At 43.3% G+C, this 17,752-nt stretch overlaps 1 protein-coding gene across 1 annotated transcript in view; it reads left to right on the top strand.

The window, feature by feature from the left end:
• The window catches only part of MRE11 (MRE11 double strand break repair nuclease), a 468,980-nt gene that overhangs the window by 188,973 nt on the left and 262,255 nt on the right, over positions 1 to 17,752 (top strand). The window contains exon 9 of the mRNA XM_086935305.1: positions 7,311 to 7,482. Within this exon, the coding sequence (XP_086791431.1) occupies positions 7,311 to 7,482 (172 nt within the window). The remainder of the gene's footprint in view (positions 1 to 7,310; positions 7,483 to 17,752) is intronic.

Here is a 17,752-nt window from a genome sequence, read left to right on the forward strand (position 1 = left end):
AGCCCTCTACTACAGCCCTTACACACAGCCATTAATTCACGTGTGAAGGCCACTCACTGCCTACACCTGCCCCCGCTTTCACCACGGTCCCTCTGGGGGGCGTCCTCAGGCCCTGGACTTCCGGCCCTGACCTTCCACCCCCCGGAAATCCGGCCGGGGGCTTCCGGCCAGGGCCTTCCGGCCCCAGGCTTCCTGCCAGGGGCTTCCGGGGAGGGACATCCGGGGCGGGATATCCGGCTCCTACGTCACTTCCGAGGGGCGTTCCCACCTGTCAAAAAATGAATGGTGATGAAAGCTATCATTCCCTTACTACTCACGTGTGTTGCTGAAACAATCTCTTTGAAGACATCCCAGGCCGGCTGTAAGCTCCTGTTCTCCATCTTTTAAAGGATTGATAGGTCGTGAGGAGTGATACCCCAGCTTCTTTTAATGTTAAAAAAGAGAAAAAATCTGACATCATACCTCTAAATGCAAGGCAGTAGCGTACATGCGTGGTAGTGAGTCGACGGATACAGTAAAATGTATGTAACAGATAGTGGTGTAGCATGTGCCTTTGCGCCAGGGCCCATAGTCTTGGAGGGCCAATTTAACCCTGATAATTGGTGTATTTTAAAACACCAACTACATTCAAAGACAAACATTTTTCTGTGCTTCCACCAGAGCCCAAGACATTCTTATAGCGCTACTGGTAATAACGTTGTATCTCTTTGCTGCGAGGTCGGGAAGGTTATATTTATTTACGATGGGGTGGAGTAAGGTCATGCTGAGTTGTGTACACCCAGAGGAAGTCTAACCTTTGCCCTGCACGCTGCACGTAAATCGCTTTACCATTCAGCAGGTATGCTGATGTTGTAATCGTACTGAAAGTTGTTGCTAATCGAGTGCTTTGTCCAAGATCACACAATATGTCATCAGATGTTTAAACAAGCAATGTGACGCCAGTTGACATGACAGCCACTAGGAACAAATCTTCCCCAGTTTAAAGACCAACACTGCTACTGAAGAGTTCCTTACATGTGAAACATATTGCAGTCCTGGTGAAGAATGCTGTGCAGTTCTATTTCTATATGTGTCCTGTGCTGCGTGTCAGTTCCCCTGTACTAAAGGCAGTGTAGTCATGAACAATATAAGTAGAATTCCATGGAAATTAGTGCAGCCGTGGTTAAGAGTGTGAGTAATCCGCAAAAAGCAGCACAGCCCTTCTGAAGAGTATTTGTGCTATCCCGTGGAAAACAGCCTGCTGATCTGACAAGCGCTAGGGCTGTACGTTAATGGCGCACCCCAGCTGACAAGTAGCAATGTTTTTGCATTAGAAATAGTGCAGTCCTGCTGGGAGGTTTCAGTGCCCTTACATTAAAAGCAACACTTCTCTAGTAAAAGCAATAAAGTCCTACTGAGGTTTGCAGATATTTCCCCCCAAAATGTTTAGCAGCCCTGCAGGTTAGTAAAATAGGTAGACTTTTGCTGATTCCGGTGATTAAATGTTGAACTACTCCAAGGGAAGTACAGACGCTCTCTCTTTAAATGCAGAAATCATGTGTCAAGAAGTCTACAGATATCTGTGTACTGTGCCTTTAATTCTCTCAAAGCACAATAGCACGCAGCACCTTGTTGTTCGCGCGGCTAATTTCAGAGCAGTCTCCAGTAACCTCGCCTCTATTTGGTTAGCTGCTAGACAAGGACTAGTGTTCTTTGCAACGTACGCGCACATATTCCAACTCTGTACTAATTCAACTTGATTGTCGTGTATTTAAAGTCTTCCGGTGCCTTTTGGTGACTGGCATTTGGTGAAATACAGTGGCTGCCCTGGCAAGTCATCCGCAAACCGAACTGATGCTTTGATTAATTAATATACTTTTACATCCCACCATATCGATTCCTCACCTTTTGAATTCCCCCCAAGCGCAGGACCGGGTCTGGAAACTTTCCAGCAGTTGCTGTTGCTCCTGCTCCTGCGCGTGTTTTTCATGGTGAGGTTTGATGACACAGTTTATCGGTGTTGCTTGCATGATAGGGGTCAGGGCTTTAAGTGGGCCGGGTCTCATTAGATCTGAGCACCGGCAGTGTTTTTTTTAAGGAGGCCTCGAAACGGGTCTCTATCGGGCTCTGTTTTGTGCCGTGGCACAGGCGGTCCGTGTTTTTTGGGACTTCAGTGACAGCAGGCACGTCGATGTGCGCTGCTCACACTGCTCACTTCTCACTAGTGGAGAAGTTATGGCATGACGTCATGCCAGTTTAGGTGATTCCTGTAAAGAGAGTCATTTTCTCGCTGGATTTTTCTTCTTTTTGAAACTCAGGAACAGCAACATCGTCGTGGTGTCACCAGGGCTTTAAGTCGAAGCTTTTTCAATATTATATACATGCCATAGTTGCTGCTTATTTATCTTATGCAATTAACAACCATTGACAAAGCCAATAGTCCGGACTTGTTGTAGGGATGATGTTACTTGTTATATCATATATCTGGATGCAATGACAGAAACAGAAAAATACAAGGCGGGCGGCACACTATGCTAAGCACAGATTATTAGCATGCATGTTTTAAGCCACGCCCTTAATTACATTGGCCACGCTTAATTGAGAGTGAATTTAATACATAGATCTGGATGAAATTTAATAGTGTCGGCGAAATCTGCAATTTTTGTTGCTGTAATTTTGCATTACACAATTTCATATAATTTTTGTCCATGGGAAACTGGTTTATAGACAATGCCTCACCGGGAGGTATTATTGGATTGTTGTAAACAAGCATTAAAAATGCAATAGGTCTCATCTTTCATTAAGTTAAAGCCATTTGCTTTGCAATACGATACCATTAGCAAAGCAAATGGCTTTAACTTAATCAAAGGCGAGACCTATTGCATTTTCAATGCTTGTGTATTATTGTTGTGGCACTCTCGGTTCCTCTCCACATTGTTTGATGGAGATTAGAAAAAACTATATCAGCATGCCGGTTGGTGCCTAATGTTCTCTGTTGACGTCACAAACGGGAACGACGTTGCAGGTGGAATAATGTGATGCTACCTTGTTGAGTGAGAGAGTTAGTCAGTCAGACAGAATATCTTTATTCGACTTATTAAAGTCATACAAAGAGAAAAAAAAGAAACATTTAGAACAACACATTAAAAAGTATACATTATATCAATACACGTTTAAAATACTATTTACACTTAGATAAAAAGATATATATATATATAAAAACCATGCCTATACTATGATTTCATACAATTAATAAACTTTTAGGGCGAAGATTGACCAGCAACTTTCGCCCTAGCTGCCGCGACCAAAAAATTTGCAAGACCAAATGCAATACATGGATTAGCCATAAGCTGTAGATAGAGCAACGCGGGTCTCACCTGTGTGAACCCAGCGTTTTTTAGCAATGGGAGTAAGTGCTTCTTTCTCTGCTCGTGATATAAACTACAGAACATAATAAAATGCATGGTGTCCTGCACAGAGAAGTTGTCGCAGCTGCAAGGGGCGGCTAGTTCTGGCTTCTGCCATCCCTTAAAAAGACCTAGGTGGAAATGAATGAGGTTAAACCTTAGCTTGGTTAATAAAAACCTGTGATAGGGAATAGTTACAAAACGTAGGTAAGGGGCCAATTGAAAATCGCTCAGCAGTAGGTAATGAGCCCTAACTGCAGGCTTCTGAAGCTCAACTGCCTCGCGGCTTGCTTCCTTCTTTTCTAAAAAGGCTTTTTTAGTTTGAGCTATATCGCTGGTCGTGATTTTCTCCGGGGAACAATAAAGTTCTGGGCGACCCAGATCTGAAAATGATTTACGTAGATAGGCCAGCCAGGGAATTTTGCTCTGGTTGTCCAAGGATAGGACATCCCTCAGAATTTTGTGGTTCAGGGGTAAATCGGCGTTTAGCCATATTTTCAGCCACGAAATCAGGGGAGCGGCGCTCAATAGGTCCGATACATATGGCAAACCAACCTCCTTATGGATAGAATAGGTAGGGGTTGATTGGGGGACAGAGAGAAGGGATCTTATGAATCTGTTTTCTGCTCTCTGAATGGGGTCAAGATTTACATAACCCCACAGAGGGGACCCATAAGATGCGATGGCAACAGGCTTACTTTTATATAACTTCAACAGCGCTTCCATGGGTCTGGCACCCAATTTCCTGGCAAAACCCACTATGGCGGAGGAAGATCTAGTTATTGCCAACCTCTTTGCTTTGATCTGTGGACCCCAAGTGCATTTTTGGTCGAACAGCACTCCCAGATATGGAAATGTGGTTACCTCGGACACGGCGGTCCCCCTGCAAAAAAATGATTTGTGTTTTCTCTTTGCGCCCTCTGTTCCCATAACCATGGTATGGGATTTAGAGGCGTTAACCTTTAGGTCCAGATTTTCCATAAAGGAACCAAAGGCGTCAAGGAGAATCTGCAGGCCAACTCCCGTACGGGCTATCAGCACGGCATCGTCCGCGTACAGGAGTGCCGGAATATGGGTGTCTCCTGCGCGTGGAACATCTGTGCCCCTGCCTCTCAAATGTGCCCCAAGGCCATTAATATAGATGGTGAAAAGCGTAGGGGCCAGAATACAGCCTTGGCGGACTCCTTTGAGGGATTTAAATGAGGGAGTACACCTACCATTGTTGGAGACTCTAACAGCGGCGAACAGCTCCTGGTGTAGCGAGGCCATGTACATGACTAGGGCTTCGTCAATTCCCATATCTAACAGGATTGGCCATAGTTTGGACCTGTTGACGAGGTCGAAGGCCGACGAAAGATCCATAAAGGCCAGAAAAACTGAGCCCTCCTTAGCCATTGTATACTTAGAGATGAGCAAATACAAGTTAACGCATTGCTCAATCGTGCCTTTGGACTCTCTAAAGCCATATTGTAAGTCACACAGCCCGCCACAACCCTCAACGTTCTCCCTCAATCTCACTAGAAGAACTTTCCCCAGAATCTTTACAGTAGAGTCCAACAAAGATATGGGCCTATAAAAAGCTGGATCGTCCCTCTGGCCTTTGTTTTTATAAATGGGAACGATAATAGAACTGGCCCATGAGGCGGGTGCTGTGCTGGAGTTAACTGCATTAAACACGTTAGATAGCACTCTTGACCACAATTTGGGAGAGAACATAAAGAAGTCGGCCGGGACTCCGTCCGGGCCCGGGGCCTTATGTTTGGTTGTATCCATAAGTGCATTTTCTACTTCTTGGGGATTAAAAACAATAGGGTTAACCATCCCATAAGAAGGTAAATGTCTATTATTGTCCTCAACGGCTACATTGTCCCCATACACGTTTTTAAAGAAGGATAGCCATTTTTCTTCAGTGATCACGCAATCCATAGATAGGTTATCATCTTCCATAAAGAGAGGATGCTTGATGATTGCCCAGAATCTTCTGCTGTCCTTAAGCACCGAGACTGCGAGAAGTTCCTCCCATGTTTCGCGCTTAATGGCGTCTTTACGGCTCTTTACTGCTGACTTATAGATTTTTCTCAGCCTCACGATCTCCTCTTTTGGTCTTGGAACAATTTTAAGAGCCGCCAGCAGGTCTCTATGTGCCTTCGAACATGCAGCGTCGAACCAACGCTTATGAACTTGGGTTACTGGTAGAGGTTTAGCTTTAAGATCTCTCGAGACCTGTGCACAGATTTCCTCAAAAGCAGAGACCAATAAATTCCCTTGGGTGTCGGAGTTCTGGCATAGCTCGGTCTGCTTTTTGATTTTGGGGAAACATTTTTTATAGAAGTCTTCCGGGATTACCTTTGCCCATTTTATTCTTCTATCTTGGTCTGTAGGCCTCAAAGAGGAGGCTTGGTTTACGGAAGATGGGGCAATGCCCATTATACTGCCCCACGCCACTTCGAGGAGCACGGGATTGTGGTCGCTGAAATGAGTTTCCACCGTCCTATATGCTATGATGAGGGGCAAAATACCAAAGGAAACAAAAATGTAGTCTATAACAGAACCATTCTGACTGCCGTTAAAAGTGGGCGTTCTGGCGCCGAAATTAGGCTCGTAAAGGTTGTAATTAGCCAGTAGGTCTTCAAGCTCCTGTCCCTCTATGGTGTGTTCGAAGTGGGGGGCTTCCAAGGCAGCATCCTCGTCATCACATATTGCTATTCCCTTACAAGTTAAATTACATAAATGAATGTTAAAATCACCTAGTAAAACTAAATCAAATACAAAGGAGATATTCTCTGAGACTGAATTTAAAATACTATCTAAGTTAGCAATGTTTCGACCATTATATGCACTATTACTTGAGTTATAGAAGTTGACATATAAGGTCCTACTAGATTTATTGATAAACCTTTCAACAATCAGTATGTTGTCAGATTCGGACCTGATCTGTCTATATCTTCCTTTTAGATCCACGGAGAATAAAAGCACCAGGCCGCCTTTGGCTCTACCCATGTTACTAGGCACTGCTGGAGTTGCAAAGCTAGTGTATCCATCCCACCAGAAATTGCTGGCAGTGTCCCAAGTTTCTTGCAGTGCAACGATATGGTGCTTGGAGATGAAACTGCGCCATACTGGGTCCTTGCGTTTGGTACTCAGGCCCGCTACGTTCCAGCTTACAATCCTGCATGACTCCCTGATAGTCCTGGGTTCACTGTCACTCTCAGCGTTGCCTACCTCAAAGACTTGAGCTAAAGTGGCACCATTAGAGTTCGCTTGGCGAAGAACCTGTCTTGACTCGCTGATAGTACCCGTATCTGGGGCAGCGTCTGGCCCAAGGGCGAGTATTTGCTGACCACGGGTGGTAGGTATATATGAATCTGTGACTGCATTAGGCCTATAAGAGCTTTGTGGAACATTAATGTTTTGACCCTCTTTGTGTGAATTTAAATTGGGTGGTCCGAAGTTAAGTGGATTGAATCTTGATGTAAGTCAATCACAGGTGTTAAGGTCAGACAAAGGGCCAAACCTATTTCCTGTAGTAAAGCCCCAAGCAGAAGGAGTGGCTGGGTGAATCTGGGCGGCATGAGCTTGATTCCACTGAGTGAGAGAGTTATTGATGGGGAAAAATGTTTTCCAGACCAGTGTAAAGACTGAACGGAGTATTCAGAGGGTATGAAATCTGTGGGGGGATTATGTATCCACCAGAAATATTGTTACTCTCAAGGTCAATAATCTTTTGTATGGCTCTCTACTAAGATCACAACTGTTGTTATAAAACAAAAAATCATCTGAAAAAACATTAGACGTTAACACATTATTTTCAAGGTTAATTATAATCCCAGACGTAAAAACACTGAAATTCTACAGTTACGTTACGCTAATCTATCGTAGCTGATCCCCAAATGCAGTGTTTAATGTTCATCTTATCCATTTCAGGCATATTGGTTTGCTGCGCATTAATGGAAAGAAAATGAACATGCAGAAGATCCCTTTAGAGACTGTGAGGCAGTTCTACATTGATGACCTTGTGCTCACTGATCACCCGGACCTGTTCAATGCAGACAATCCCAAAGCCACCCAAGCCATTGAAGCTTTCTGCGTAGAAAAGGTCGGTGAAGATGGATTACCTTTTGTTTGTTAAAATGCAAATTGTGATTAAGTAAGGGTGGCCACAGCCTTAAAGGGCCTTAGAAAATACTACTGGCTCCTTGATGATGGATACATGTTGTGACTTTGTTGAATGAATGGATGCATTTCTAACTTTACATACTATACTTTACCAAGTAAACTCTTTAGTTACTGAACTTGTCCTCACAATTCCATTCTGTACTCGTACATATCAGCTCCCTAATCCCTTCTTCATATGTGTGGAACTCCTCTGACTTTTTATTAAGGAACTGGATAACCTGCCATGGAAGTGTAAGAAAAGCCAATCACAGGCACTTGCCTTCAGATATCAATCGATTTTATTCCGCTCAGGGTCAGATGGAAAGTCTTCAATGTCAAGCAGCCTCTAACGCCAGACTAGACTTCCAAAACATTTCCAAGTCAATGTCCAATTATGTAGGCCTCGCAGCACTCGCCACTAGCACCAGTCGCACTCAGCATGCATTAGTTCGCTCACATGCACCACTTACTCAACTATGACCTCAGCGGCACGTCATACACTGATGATAGACAAAATTCCCTAGTTTTTGCCAGCTATATGGTCAAGGTCACACGTGTATCCAAAGCTTTGAAGTCCTCAATTCACAGAAAAGGTAGATTTTTAGCTACAACACATGTCATTTCAAAAGCAATCTTTTTAGCAGTTGTCTTGGTATCTAAGGGACCTATAGGTTTCTAGGTGCTTGTAGCAAGACTTATCTGGGCACTACAACAGGACAGCTTAAATTAAGAATACTGGTTCCATAGTAGAGAAACAAGGATGCCACTTATATCTTGGCAACACATATTCGCCATCAAGTTGAAATAGAGGATAATTTCAAATCCCTAGGAGGCGAGCGAGACATCAGGTTTGGACAAACTGAAGCAAGATCGATTTGTAGCTTACAAGCAGTAGAATTAAGGCTCCTTATGACCATAAAGTACAGTATTTCATACATACATCTGCATGATCCCTTTTGGGCTTTTTGTAATACATATCAGTGCATTTTCTGATTTTGTAGTGTGTTGGTCATTAATTCCTGAATAGCTTTTGAGGCTTACATTTGCGTTTTGCTATCACTTTTGATCCCCTAGCCACACGTTTTCAATATGGCTCTGGGTCTCCCATGATTTTGGAATGGTTATGTCACTTGCCATCTTCCGCATACAACCTTTTCCGAAATAGCGTTATTTTACATGCAGTCATTCCACCACTTCATTCCTTCTTCTGTCTAGGGATAACTTTTTCATCTAAGCAGGGTATTTTTTACCACCTCCTGGCGTTCACATTCGGTTCCAATGGCCCTGATTTTGAGTGGGTTGGTGTTTTCTGACCTCTGCGCAAACTCCTGTTTCGCAGGGGTTAGGATTACGGGTTGGATGTTATTTAATACACCCAGTAATCACTTGGGGCTAGATGTACAAAGCATTTTCCTGGTCGTAAACTGCCTTATTCTCAGATTCGGGCTGTTTGCGACCAGAATAATGCTTTTTCAAATGTACAAAATGATAAATGTTATTTGGTAACTTGTTACCGAATTGCTTTTTTTATTTGCGATTTGGTATTTAGAATTGGTGTGTTTAGGGTGTCCCTTCCAAATGCTGAATCGGTATTGTATGTCTTACTGTTTTGCGACCGAATTACAGTCTCAAAACAATAATAGCTTACCACCAGTTTAAAAACGTTTGGTATCCCATTCACAAAGGGGAAGGCGGTCCCTAAAGGACCCCTTTTCCTGTGAGAATGTAAATAATATTTTTAAGAGCAGGCAGTGGTTCCGTGGACCACTGCCTAATCTTAAAAAATGAAACTTCAGGGTTTCACTTTTTTCTTTTTTAATTCATCCCGTTTTCTTTCAAGTTCAAGGAAAACAGACTGTATTTGAAATAAATATATTGCTTTATTAAATTACAGTCACAGGCATGGTGATCTGCTGACCTCAGCAGGCCACTATCCCTGTCATGGCTGTGAATCCTAATGGGTCGCAATTAATTACAGCATTAATATTCATGAGGTAGGTCGATTTGCGACCCACAAGGAATCCCTAAATGAAACTCAATTAGGAATGCTGATTTCCTAATTATGATTTAATTATGATTTGGAGAGAATCGCAGTTAGGAAATCGGTATTTCTAATGTTTGTACATCTTGCCCTTGGTGTGTTAACTATATCAAACCTTGTGAACATTTGGCAGGTCAAACTTGATGGAATATAACAGGGGACAAATATACAGCATTTACTGTACTGTGCAGATTTTGGTGTTGTATTCACCAAAACCCGCATCTTGTTCCCGAAAAACTCATGGTAGGTCTTATTTATCGCCCGATGAGTAACGAAACCTAGGTTATAATTATTTACGAGGTGCGATAAATAGCACCTTGATTCCAACAAACTCAAAATATATTTTTTTAAACTTGTCTTTTATTCAATATCTCACAGATGTGACATTACATGACATACATTACATTACATCTCCTTGGCGAGGAGAAGTGTGGCTCAATGATTAGAGCGGCAGACCCTGATGCAGAGGTCTAGCCCGGGACCAGGGTTCAATTCCCCGCCTCGGCGGGTCTTGGGCTCAAAATTCCACGGACCTGATAATTCTCGCCTCTGTGCCTATTCCAATCATGGAGTCCCACTCTGCAACTCTGGGCAATAGCTTGCTTAATCTCCACAACGGCCCCCACAACGCTAAGGATGGCTGGCCTCCACCTTGGGGGTGCCCAGGAGTGGACTCCTCACAGGGAAAGCCAGGGTGGGTTCCACAGCGGTATTCGTACAAGTGCCTTGAGACCCTTGCGGGTGAGTAGTGTGCTATACAAGTATCAATTTACATTTACTTGTGTTTGCTTTGATCGCCCTAAGTTGGCAGGGTATGCCCAGACGTGGGTCCCTTGCTCACTTTGCCACTGGATTCAAGGTAACCTGGCTGATGAAGGGTGTTACTCAGAAACAGGTCCCAGGATGCTTGTTTCCAGTTCAAGGAACACCTAGCCTGGCAGTTCGAGCCAGACTTTTCCCATGAGGCACAGGGTCAAGACTGATATGCATATAGCTGGGACTGAACTGAGGTGGCGAACTGAGCTAAAGAATGATGATTGATTCAACCCAGATCTGTGACTGAGGGTGAGTGTCTGAAAAGTTTCTACTCCATCCATCATTTACTTGTGTTTGCTTTGTTTGCCCTAAGTTGGCAGGGTATGCCCAGACGTGGTACCCCTGCTCACTTTGCCACTGGATTCAAGCTAGCCTGGCTGATGAAGGGTGTTACCCAGAAACCAGTCCCAGGATGCTTGTTTCCGGTTCAGGGAAGACCTGGCTTGGCAGTTCGGGCTGGACTGTTCCCATGAGGCACAGGGTCAAGACTGTTTTGCATATAGCTGGGTCTGAACTGAGGTGGCGAACTGAGCTAAAGAATGATGATGGATTCAACCCAGATCTGTGACTGAAAAGTTTCAATGCTCCGTCCATCATCTCCTTGTGTTTGCTATATTACATGTTGTCATGTCAGGTCACGAAGCAATGAAAAATAAAATCACAGATTACCTTACATGTCAGGTAAGTAGTACAGGATATCACTCTGGCCTCAATGTTCGCACAAGTGCTCGACTCACAAGTGTCAATGCCGGGCATACATCGTCGGGCATGGCACTTAGGACAACTCCCTGGACATTGATCATATGCAATAACAAAATAAACAAATAACAGAATTTTTAAAGGAAACAGGCATCTGAATATTTATAACCTATGGACTCTTTATAGAAGTTTTGAAATATGAGTTACTCTGTTTATGAACGCAAATATTTTTCTCAGTTGACAATCAAATCAGAGATAGCAAGGAACAGTGTAAAATTGAATGGCTTCAAGGAGAGTTTTATCTCTCAGTACTGCAGCTTATTTTCCATACTCGTGCCTGTACTGCCCTCTTGCCTTCTTGGTCATCCAGACACATTCTCATAGCAATGAAGTACTCCTGGGCATTGATTAACCCCTTCGATGCTCATGACGAGCTGAGCTTGTCATGACCACACCCATTAACATTATGGCCCAGCACAGCAGAGGGATATCTCAAGCATCCAAGGTGTTAAAAATATCATTCACATGCCCATGACCAAAAGTGCTGAACTGCAGTTAGAGAAACGTGCAAATGATTCCTTATTTTTTTCAAGAGTTGTACAGCAGGCACAACTATTCAGCTTCAAAAAGCCTGTATTTTTTGGCAGGTGACTACTATCCCCTTTTCCAAAAACCCTAAAATGGCACAACTCATTGTATTGCTAGTTTAAAATGAGCATTGCAAAGGCAATAGGCCCCTCCCTTTTAAAAGGAAATTGTTTATTCACTGATTTTCGAGTTTGTGGATGTATAACTGCGTGCGTAAGTAAATAGAAGTCAACAGTTGGAAGAATTAATTAGTGGATGGATGGATGAGGGAGTGACAGAGTGCATGGTGAGGTGAGTTTTGGCAAAAACAGTTAGATTACAAGTGCAGGGCTGGATGAAGAGGCGAGTGAAAACATGGCTGAACACAGACAGGTTACAGCAAATTTCCTGGCTGAGGCCTCATACAGCGGTAATGATAATGTTATAAACGTAACAGGTACCACCAGTGTTATACTGTATACAATAATAATAACTGTGGGTCTAAAGAAACTCAGAGCTCTGTGTTCAGAATGTGTCTAGTCCACTACACGATACGCTTGCACCCATCACTGCGTGATATGGATACCCATCAGTTACACTCTCTGGACCGCCCTATTTGTCATCATTTGGGCCAGTCTCACCAAGTGGTATGTCCACAACGTACAATCAGTACACTCAGATGTTGGTAACTGAAAAGCAGTGCACAAAAAATAAGTGAAAGTGAGTGGTTAAAAATGGATAGTGGGTGCAAAAATGACTTTAATGAAAAGCAATCCACTTCCAAGATTAAAAAACGTGAAGTGCAAAATAACAGTAGTTTGGAACAAATATCTACTGCATGTGTAGAAAGGTCGGCATGTTTCTGCAGTTACAGATACTGAGTGTATCACCTGCTTCTTCAGGACCAAAGTTATATTTTGCTACTGCTTCAAAAAAGTGTGTGTGTGCATAATAAAAATAATACAATTGTTAGGATATCACCTGAATAGGCCTTCTCAATGCTCCTGTTTAGTAGAAGCTGATTGCCACAGGCAAGAGGAATCATGTGTAGACGACACATATGAAAGAAAACAGAGAAAAATGGGACAACACATTAGTAAAAGTTATCTATCCTGAGTTTCAACAACTAACATTATTTATGTACTTGCATATTTCAAGTACAGTACCCAACCATTCTTGATTTAAATGCGCCTCTCACTCACCTAGAGTTTGGGAGACCGGCGCCACTCCTTGCCTGGCCACAGCTCAGGAAATAGGGGCACCGCTCTATTTTTAAAGAAAGTGGACCACAAAAATAACAGTGAAAAACCTCAAAGAGACCGCCGAATCTCAAGCAGTAGACCGTTACAATTATACAATAGTCATCAACATCTCTTTTAGCACATTGCGTCAGTTCTTATTTGTTAGGAGTGCTAAATGGATGATGTGCCGCCAAACGGGAAGATAAAACAATCCATTGTGGATGGTGTATTTTGGTAATATGTGTCAAAGCGCCACAAACCAAACAGGTATCAGAGGATACTGAAACCGTAATGACGCTGCTAAAGTCGGCTATTTTAGCACATTGCATCAGTTCTATTTGTAAAAGGTGCTGAATACCGATAAATGTGGTGCTACCAAACGGGAAAGTAATAGAATACATTGTGAAAGGAGTATTTCGATTACGAGTTTCAAAGCGCCAAATACCAAGCAAGAATCCGAGGGTATTGAGACTGTAATGACACTGCTAAGGTCATTTCGAGTGCATAACGCCATCGGGAATTAGTGCAAAAACCAGTTTGCATAGCGCGATTAGTTAACCTACCTATCCGTCGATACCCCAGTCAGGCGTCTGCGCTGTACGGTGAGGCACCGGGAGATGTTTACATGCTGCTTTTCTAGATGCGGAAATGCTGTGACAGTGCCCGTGCGCATGCGCCGATCCCCCTGGTGACGACTAGCTACGTGTATCTACAGCGTCCGGAGGGATCATGGGAAATGTAGTCAAAGGACTAAATTGCGGTGAAATGTAGCAGAGCTAGATCTTATCGAGACTACAAGCAAGTTTCAATCGTGAATCGCCAGTAAAATGAATTAGTGTTTAAATGTGCTGGCATTGGAATATCAAAAGCAAAAGAAATGATATAATGTCATTGGCATAACTTTACGAGTGAGGAATCACTTGTTAAAATTGACACATCCCCGGACCTTGCCTCTATGTTCATTTGGGGCAATAATTTTGGTTATGATGTCCTGATTGGTCTAAGTATGAGACCTGATGTTGGTCAATCAGTATTACTTGTGCTGATAGCCAACGATAATTACAGCGCTCAATGGGTAATCGACGACATTGAAGTAGTCGTAAGTGGGTAGGTCTATCACTAGACACCCATGGTTAAATGTGAAGCTAGTGTCTATGAGCAATACAATAGTGTCAATAGACGTTGAGGTTAGTCGAGCATATAGGCATTCTCTCAGTTGTCTTAAGGGCTGTGTATGAGATCTAGCGCCATCTAAGGCGAAAAATCCTGAAAACCTGTCAGCTCAAACCGGAGATGTGGTACTGGAGATCAAACAGGGATCACCCTATAATGAAGTCCAGGGAATATCTTCGTTGAGACCATTTTTATCTGTATTCAAACGATACACCCATTTCTGCTCCAATTTGAAAAGATGTTTTGTAATATCGGTAACATGCGGGGGGATCCGTGGTTGTTCCAAAACGGTCCAAGAAAAATCTGTAGGTGCGTGTCCTACCTCTAAGAAATGGTTTGTGAGGCGGGTCGCTTGCTTTTTGCATCGGATCGTACTTTTATGCTCCGATATCCTTACTTTAATTTTTCTCGTCGTCATTCCCACATATTGTAAGGGACAAGGGCATCTGATGAGATAGATGAGGTTGGAACTGTTACAGTTAGTGAACTGTTTTTGTTCCCAACGTCTTGGAGTCCCTATGTCGATGCTTGTGGGTGGTGACCCTCGACCGGTGGCAAATCCCATAGAGTTCCCACTTGGTGAGTTTTCTTTGGTCCTGGTCTAGTGTGCACTAGCCGATCTTTAAAGCTTGTTCCTCTTTTGTACGCAAACAATGGTATAGGAAGATTATCAGGGCCAGTGTTGAGGATCCTCCAGTGTAGTTTTACAATTTTTTTGATTGCATTGGATCGTGTATTGAAGGTGTTTACAAACGCTATCCTCTCATTTTTTGGTTTGGGAGAAGTCACTTCTAATAATGATTCATGATTGTTATTAGAAGCTCTTTTTTTGAGTCTCGGATCAATTTTTTAGGATATTTCTTGTCACTGAGACATTGTTCAAGTTCTCCCGCATGTTTGTAGAAACCCTCTTTGGTACTGGAGTTGCGTTGGATGCGCAAAAACTGACCGAAGGGCAGATTGTCCCGGAGCGCCTTCGGATGACAGCTGTCGTATTGGAGAAGTGAGTTTCGTGCCATGGGTTTCTTGTACAATTCAGACACCAAGCCCCCTGTGGTAGCCGTAATACGAAGATCCAGGAATGCCAAGGTGGTTTCTGAGAATTCAATGGTAAAGCATAGGAACGTGTTCTGCTTGTTCAGCCACAAATGGAAGGCCTTTAGTTCGGTTTCAGTTCCACGCCACACTACCAGAATATCATCTATGTAGCGTTTCCAAACCCTTATCAATGGTAAATAGGGATTCATAGATGATAGTACACGATCTTTTTCGAACTTGTCAACATATAGGTTTGCTAGGGATGGGGCAAAAACACTGCCCATACTGGTCCCTGATGTCTGGAGGAACACTGTCTCTTCGAACCGAAAGACATTTTCTTTCATCGCCATGGTGGCAAGTTCCATGATGAAGGATACCGGAGTGATGGAGTCCCAAGTTTGTTCCCGTAGTAGTATTTCAACCACCTCTAGTGTCTCGTTTTGTGGTATTGAGGTGTAGAGGGACTCTACATCAAAGGATACCAGAATATCGAAGTTGGTGTCAAACTCAATATTGGGTAGAGTTCTCAGCAGATCCTTCGTATCTTGGATGTATGTTGGCATCAATTTTACCAAGGGTCGCAGAAAGATGTAGATAGCGGTTCCAAGATGGACCCGATACCGGAAATTATGGGTCGTCCTGGTGGAGGGCGTTGTTTTTTGTGAACTTTCGGGAGCACATAAAAATATGGCATCACCGGATTTGAAGTACAGAGAAAAGAGGCCTCGTTTGCCGTGATCCAGCCTTCTGACAGTGCCTCCTCAGTGAGATGTTTAATATTCAGGGAAAGTCTCTTAGTCGGATCTACGGACAGAGGACTGTACGAATTAATGTCACTGAGTTGTCTGAGACATTCCAGCCTGTAAGTACTCGTATCCATAAGGACCATGGCACTCCCTTTGTCTGCAGGCTTAATGATGACTGTATCGTCTTTTGTTAGTCCCGACAGGGCCTGCTGTTCTTGCTTCGAAAGGTTCATGAATGGTTTGTTAGTCCTTGTAAACAGGATCTGAATGTCATGTCTTACTGCTTCCTCAAAGGTTAATACCTTAGTTGGAATAGTATGAGGTAAAGGCGTGAAGTTGGAGGCTTTTTTTAATCCCGTATTGGATTCAGTAGGTAGGCTCTCAGATTTCGAAAAGAAAAAATGTAACCTGACCTTCCTGAAAAGCTGAGCAAGCTCAATATTGGTCTGAAAAGTATCTCCAGTTGTGGTCTGGACAAAACCTAGTCCTCGGTTCAACACTTGAGTTTCAGTAGGAGAAAGCTCTCTGGAGCTTAAGTTGATTATCAAACTGTCTCTGCACTCGTCCCCGCTTGATCCTGGGGTACTTGCTTGCCACTCCGTAGACCCATCGATTGTGGGGGGACAGTCCACTGTACTGTTCCTCTGGAGGATTGTCTTCTGCCTCTTGCCCTTCCTTGGCCAAACCCTAAAAAAGGCTGCATATTCTGATTATGAGGAAAGGGCATCGGGCCAAAAGGGCCCATAGGTTGTGGAGGAAAAGGACCTCGAGTCATCCACGGATTAGGTGACCACCAAGGGTTAAATTGATTGGGGCCATAATTTTGGCCTCTCCAATTTCTTCTGTTTCCTCTGCCCCGTTGTTGATTAGTAATGTTACCTTGATTGCTCGAGTCTGAGTCACTAGAGTTGTCCTCAGAGGTCGAAGTACCGTAGGTGGAGCCCCCTCTACGTCCATTTCTGTTGTATGTGGGCGGTACATAGGTGGCGCTGGTGTAAGGATAAACCTTGTCCATGGCAAATTTTGCCAGATCTTTTTTACACTTTTCACCAGTGTTATTCCAATTCAAGCATCACACTTGAGTGCATCATTAATGAAGGCTTTCACCGCATTTTACCCGACAATTAAGACGTATACACTATTAAGAAGGAGGTATTGCCTGAGCACTTAAAGTATGTAAAGTTTAAGGAACATCGTGTGACAGCCGGGGATTAGGAGCAATATTTATTCAGGGAAGAGAGAGTGTGTTTTTGTTCAATAAATTGCTTGGTATTAAAGCACTTTTAAGTCTACTGTTTTTTTTCTTGGTGGGGTCTCCCTGCCACTTTGTGGCCTTCCCCACTATCAAAATTGGGTTATGAACTGTGCACTGCTTTGGTTAAATCCACGCTTGTATTGGATACCGTGCTCCTGGGATTACTCCCCGCTCAAGAGTATAATTAGAACAAGTAGATAGCACTGGCGCAAGACATGTGAGAGTGACTCCCAGGGCACTGGTTGTGGGCTGAAACGTTCAGCTAAAGTTTATCAATAAAGTTTCATTCAACAACAGTTTCAACGATAAAAGAAACCTTTTCTATTGTTTTTCTTTTCAAGGTCTTTTATTTATACTATGGGTCACATGAGTTAATTGTCATTACGTTGCTTGTTCACATATTAAACCTGCCCCTTATCTCCAAAAAGATCCCCTCTGTATATAAAACACTTAAAGCTCCTGGAGGGTTGCGCATTAGAAACCTGGCTTTACGCGCACGTAATATCCTAAACAAAGAGGATTGCCATTCTTACCCGGGATCTATTGAATAGATCCCGGGTAAGAATGGCAATCCTCTTTGTTTAGGATATTACGTGCGCGTAAAGCCAGGTTTCTAATGCGTTTTATACGTTTTA

Source organism: Lissotriton vulgaris, chromosome 8 (genome assembly GCF_964263255.1).
Source record: "Lissotriton vulgaris chromosome 8, aLisVul1.2, whole genome shotgun sequence".
Taxonomy (NCBI): Eukaryota; Metazoa; Chordata; class Amphibia; order Caudata; family Salamandridae; genus Lissotriton; species Lissotriton vulgaris.